We start from the raw sequence: 6,360 nt of genomic DNA, 5'->3' as shown, positions 1-6,360 counted from the left end.
TTCTACTCAACGTTCTGTGACGAACGTCGGATTGGTGTATCTAGGCCTTTTAGATACATTACAGTGTTTCCTCCTTTCAGCAGTGGGGGAAGGTGTTTTGCAGGATTGTGGTGGTGTAATTTGCTCCTCGGACTCTACCCTATCGCCAGGAGTGGGACTCTTTTGAACACCTCATTATTCGATTCAAATTGCGATTCAGGGGCTGTGATTCAATTCTAAACTATTATTGATGCATTTTAAATGTATTTAAATTTATATTGATGCACTTTTTAACAACACACATTTCTATTTGCCTCACTAAGCATTGATCATTTGCATTTTTTTTTTCCAGTGAAAAGGTTTCTGTATGTGGGGCTGTTATTTAGAGAACAGAAACAAGCAGGACTTCTTCAGTGATGGGTGATTGGAGGAGAAAACAACCTTTGGGAGAGTTTTTGATGAGGAATTTGACTGTTAATGTGGCTTAAAGCTTAAAAAAAAATGGCATGATTTGGGACCTCTAACTGTGTCAAAAAACATCTGACATGTTTTTGGGTTTGAATGAGTTAATAGTTAGCAGAATCCCCCCCATCTCTAGTTGAAAGTATGTCATAACACTGTCCAACTCGCAGTCCCACTTTAATGAAATTAAAAAATGTAAAAATTCGAATAAATTATTCTGAAGTGACAATGGCGGTTCTGCTACTTGTAATGGGCTCTTTGCACAGCTAGACTACTTCCTGAACTGAATACCACACCTTTGTTTCCTGTCTTTCATGAGTGGACAAACTGATTAATCCAGGTGTGTCTGGCCAATGTCGTAGTTACTGAGATCAGGCAATCAGCTTGTCCACTCATGACAGACAGGAAATGAAGGAGTGGTGTTGAGTTCAGGAAGTAGTGGATTTGTGCAAAGAGCCCATTTAAATGCTTAAAACGGTAACCTGTAGACTAGGTTTGGCTGATTGAAGACATCACTTGTCAGATCAGTTTCTAGACAGACACATAGTGTGACAATGCAGCAATTGCGAGAATAGTGTTGCTTGCTGCCTTTCTCAAATTTCAGAACAGTGTTGACTGATCCATCTTTACTGATTCAGTATTTTACTCTTGTCTTTATAGGCTCCGTGAAGTGTCAGAGAAACTCAACAAATATAGTTTCATTAGGTGAGTTCTTTAAAATTGTAACTTGAGCATAAATATTTTATGGTATTGTGTAGCCATAATTTCTGTGTGTTTTTTATGTATCAATGTAGTCATCCACATCTTAGCCTATTGGAGCAGGCCACATTGAAACAGTGTGTTGTTGGGCCAAACCATGCTGGGTTTCTTCTAGAGGTAATACTGTTTTCCATTGAGTTATTAGTGCATGCATATTATTCGTTATCCAGTTAAGACAGGAAATATATTAAAGATGTAATGTCTTATTTGATTTAACAAATCATCCGACTAATAATTTAATTTGCTTATGTCTGTTTTACCAGTTGACTACTGTTCTTTGGGTTTCATTTGAGTTGTTGACATCTTATTGTAACGCGACTCAAGTTGCTAAAATGATTCCTATTTATAGGAGAACCATGGATTATTGCCGCAGTTATTTGATGATCTGGACACATTATGTAACCTTTTAAAGTGTACTTCATTACACAACTGGAAGATTTGCACTTTCCATACCTGTAATTGTCAAATTAAATCTATTTTAGGATGGACGTGTGTGTAGAATCAGCTTTGCTGTCCAGCCTGATCGCCTGGAGCTTAGCAAACCGGATGGCAGTGATGGGTGAGGTCTTTTATTATTACTTTCTTTCAATTTGGTTACAAAAAATGCTGAGAAAAACATCCTGTTTTGAATTTGCTAAAGTTTACTAATGATTGGTTACTTTAACTTGGCTTTTTAAAAAAAAAAAGTTTTTATTTTATTTATTTTTTTTTAACTTGCCCAAAAGTCTGACTTTGGCTTTGGTGTCATTGTTGGTAGGAAATATGTTATAATCAGGGCGTGATATGAACAACTGCCAGCCCGCCAAATGCAGGGCGAGTGATGAGGGCACTCTCAGTAGAGGTCCGGACGTTGACGTCATGCATCCCACAATGCATGTTAGCGCCGCCACTTCGGCAGGCAAGAAAACACATCCGCTACTTTGAGTAAACGGCAAACGTCACACTTCAACGATAGACAGCTCTTGTGGACCAGGTGCCTCAACAAGAAAGGGCAAAAGAAGGATTGAGCATTCTCCAGGCTACCAAAAGAGGAACCAATGCGTAGGTAATGGACCATAACAGGCATAAAAATGGTGAACAACAAGACAGAGGAATTGGGAATCCTCCTCATTGTGGTAGATATCTCTTGTGTAGCGATCACTTCATATCAGGTCAGTCAATCACTGAATCAGTTAGTCATGTAGATGTAGTTTGATTGTAGAGTTATTAAATTAAGGCGAAAGACATAATTGAGCACTTTGTATACAGTGGCTGAACCAGCAGATGCTAACCGGCGTGAAGGTAGCATCTCACGAGTCCCACCACACGCAAAATGTGGGGGATATCTGTTTTGTTCTTTTGTACTGGTAATAGATATTACACAGTTAAATTCAGTAACTGTCCAATTGTCCTTGCTCACCACTCGGTCCCGGCTGGCCGCGTTGTTGCGCTCCGGGTGACAACAGACAGGACGCTGTGTGTGTATTCATACTCATAACCGATTGGCTACCATGAGGTGAAATGTGAAAAAAGTTCAACTTAGGCGAATATGCGAGTGTGCGGATTTTCGCCACGACTTTGAGGATTTCGCTGCGCTACATTGCGTCCCAGGGCTCCAAACACGTCTTCCGCACCGCCCCATGAACTTTCACACTCGACCGCGTGAAGTACATTGACTACAATGTGTGTTCCTTACCTTTGCTCATTTGGAAAGTAGATGGGTTCATGCAAAATTTACCCTCTTGTAAGTTGTTTTAACACATCTAGATGTAAATACTATGGCAAGAAATATGATCTGGAATTCTGCATATTTGTCTCCTATTAATCTTTTGATCTGAAACGGCGAGTCAGTCTACCATCTGTCACAACAGCCTCTTATCAAAGTCACAATAAAGGTTTATAATTCTATTAACGTTAATGTTTTTGGAGGACACAGATTCAATGTTTGTTGTTCACTTTAATTGAAGCTCTCCGCTGCATGACGTAGGAGGTAATATGGCTGCACGCAATTTATGAAGTAGCAGTGAGCCATTTAAGATGGGTTTAGTTTCCCCAGAGCAGTTTCGTTAAACCTATTTGATTGTGCTCAATTTGATTTGTTTTTCTTCCTTTCTTGTCATGTGGCAAAAAACTCCAGAGCATTTCAGAAAATCGTTCAAGAAAACATGACAATAAAAAAAGATATTCCTTGTTTAGTCAGTAGTCATAGTTTTATATCAGTATATATGTAATGTATTATATCAGTTAACTACAGGCATATGATGTTTAAATCTTACCTTTGACACAATGGCGATGTAATTTTTATGAAATATTCGGTATTTTGCCGGCTATTTTTCTAACGTGAAACTCTTAACACCCGGTTCAGTAACACTCCGCCTCTCCCTATGTGATTGCCGCGTCCCTCCTGTCCGCGCACCGCCCACTAAACTCTGGAGCTCTGCGTTCAAGCACATTAGTCGCCACGCAAGACCGGCCAGCCGTTGTAGTACAACCGTGTCTTCTTTACATGTGGAAATTGGATGGATGTTCAATTCTTCAATAAACATTTGAAACAAAACGTCTCCTTGCCGGAAGAAATCGTAGTGGAGGAGGAGGGAAGAAGAGGGACAAGGGGGGGCAAAAAAGCATGATGAGTAGGACGCCAAGCGGGACTTGCTGCTTACAGGACGAGCGCTGTAATCACTTCACCATTCGTTCAGTTAGGTTCAACAGCGCAAAAGTTTTACTTGTAGTTTGCACAAGTGTCAGCCAGACCATCTGGGATTTTAAGACGGCCAATTGTCATTGCATTGCTTTGAATTAATTTGGACAGAATGTTTATTGATAAAGGCTACTTTTATCACTATTCTGCGAGTATGGAGGGCTTAGAGAAAGTGGGCGCGTGTTTAGTCCGTATAGGCATTGCGGGGGGGTGTCCTCACCTAATGACGTCATAAAGTGAGCTGGTGCTTGGAGAGCAGAATGACCTAGAATTTGTCATAGGGATGGAGGAAAACACTACTTTGGTGATGTTTTTGGTGAGGAATTAGCATTTTAACACAGCTAAAAATTCCAAAAGTTGCTTTTTTTTTTTTTTTTTTTTCTTTTTTTTTTACGTTACTGTTGCAGATTCTGCCAGCGTATGCAAACTTATGAGCGAAGCTCTACATAAGTTTGTTTAGTGCTGTGTTCATTGACAATAATAAATGCAAAAATGTTTTGAATTGTATTGAATTAATTCAATCTATATGTAGATATGACGACTAAGCTACTTAAAAGGGTAAGTCAAGTCAAATCGTGGTGCAGATCTATCGTGCTCAATGCCGATAATACCACATTGGTTTTCCAGTTAATTTTAACATGTATTGTTTGTCTACCACTATGGCTTTGTCTACTTCTGAGCATGCATTTGGTCAATGACTTGTTGATGTCGATATCTTGCCAGAAGAACATTCTGGGTTTTACGTAGCTGCAAAATATGTAATCATGCTTATAATTCTACATCTGTGTTTATTTGTAAACCAAATAAGGAAAGTGTCTTGATCCAGCTTGTTGGGTATTGAGCTGAGCCTGATGTCTGTCTTGTTTTCACTCAAGTTCTGGAGAACAAAAACATTTTAATTTGTCTTGAATGTGCTGTTATTCTGTTTATGTTGCTCATTAGAGCTTCTTCTTAATTGCCTTCTGAGAGTTTGAGCTTATTCGTTTATCATTAAAATTCTGTAACTATGGTTTTATGTTCAGTGCATAACATTCATACAAAATGCCCATTTTAAATAAAAAAGCAAAGAAATATATAGACATGCATCACATATCTTGAAATAGGAGAAAGCAGCTGCATCCCCAAAACTCCATGTAATATTTGTAAAAGTCTTAAAGGAGGAACGAGTTGTAGGCAATTCTGGTTCCCAAAGGTGTTGTCATGCTAGTCTCCAACATACCCATTTATTTGAATAATGTAATAGTGTAAGAATTGGATCCTGAACCAAAGGGTATCATTTGCCAATTACCTGGGATAATTTTACTTTCTTTTCACCCAGGTAATATAGAAATGAGTGGGCCACTTATAGGTTTGTAACTGATCTCCCATCTTTTGTTTCCAGTTCAAAGTTGAGCACTGGTTCAGGGACAGGAAGGAGCTCCAGGCCAGGCAGGACTAGTGATCCTCCCTGGTTCCTGTCTGGTTCAGACACACTGGGCAGACTGGCAGGCAACACCCTTGGGTAAGTTCTGGCAGGGTTGACAGACAAACGGTCCACTAAAATTCCAGTGTATGGACCACAGCTCTGATGTTAGAGCTGGATCGAGGTGTTTTGTCTTGTATCATTATAGACCACTACAATATACATTAGCCATCAAGGAAAAAAAGCTGATCTCTAGTGGGGTCCTGTTTCTTCCTATATTCATGTATTGGTGGTTACTTGCCTCATGAACTCCAGTCTTTTTAGGTCTTAAAAATGAATCATCTTGGGCTTTCAAAGTAATGAAGTTAAAAAAAAATATTCATTTGTTTGTTTTTGTGTTGTGAGTACTGAAAGACAACCTTTTTGTATAATTGCTGCCACAGGGAGAAATCATTTGTCAGCATGTGTTCTGAGACTTTTCTATAGCATGCATATCTGACCTAGACTCTCTGTCTTGTTTCGTTGTGTAGGAGTCGCTGGAGCTCTGGTGTAAATGGAAGCAGTGGCGGAGGTGGAAGTGGAGGTGCAGCAGTAGGGGGTGGAGCAGCTGGGGGCACCAGTGGGAGTGGAGGGAGTGGAGGAGGAGGTGGAAGTGGCAACACTTCAGGCAGATCAACAACAGCAGCTCGTGACTCCCGTCGGCAGACTAGGGTGATCCGTACAGGAAGAGATCGTGGGTCAGGTCTTCTAGGTAGTCAGCCCCAACCAGTCATACCAGCCTCAGTCATCCCTGAAGAACTTATATCCCAGGTACATTTGATCTTTCATGACGGAATTTTAAAGCGGCTATATAGAAAAAGGCCTGTATTGTATACTGTAACGACCTTATACTGAAGATGGACCCATGTGTTTTTTTTTTTTAGGGTCGATGCCGATTATAAGTTGTCAAGGTGGCCGATAACCAATATTTGCAGCCGATATTCACATTCACTTAGGAGGGAAAATATTAGTTTTAAAAGAAAAAAAGATAAAACACTCCTACTACTAACGATTATTGTTGAAATGTCTGCTACTGCCA

At 39.9% G+C, this 6,360-nt stretch overlaps 1 protein-coding gene across 4 annotated transcripts in view; it reads left to right on the top strand.

Annotated features, from left to right (window-relative positions):
* Nucleotides 1-6,360, top strand: part of ubr5 (ubiquitin protein ligase E3 component n-recognin 5) — a 53,739-nt gene that overhangs the window by 5,530 nt on the left and 41,849 nt on the right. For all 4 annotated transcript variants that reach the window (XM_077526283.1, XM_077526282.1, XM_077526281.1 and 1 more), the window contains exons 2-6: nt 1,102-1,146; nt 1,236-1,317; nt 1,683-1,759; nt 5,262-5,381; nt 5,813-6,092. In XM_077526283.1, the coding sequence (XP_077382409.1) occupies nt 1,102-1,146; nt 1,236-1,317; nt 1,683-1,759; nt 5,262-5,381; nt 5,813-6,092 (604 nt within the window). The remainder of the gene's footprint in view (nt 1-1,101; nt 1,147-1,235; nt 1,318-1,682; nt 1,760-5,261; nt 5,382-5,812; nt 6,093-6,360) is intronic.

The sequence above is a fragment of the Festucalex cinctus genome, chromosome 7, assembly GCF_051991245.1.
Source record: "Festucalex cinctus isolate MCC-2025b chromosome 7, RoL_Fcin_1.0, whole genome shotgun sequence".
NCBI classification, from domain to species: domain Eukaryota; kingdom Metazoa; phylum Chordata; class Actinopteri; order Syngnathiformes; family Syngnathidae; genus Festucalex; species Festucalex cinctus.
The sequence above is the reverse complement of the archived record's forward strand: the minus strand, read 5'-3'. Positions and strand labels throughout refer to the sequence as shown.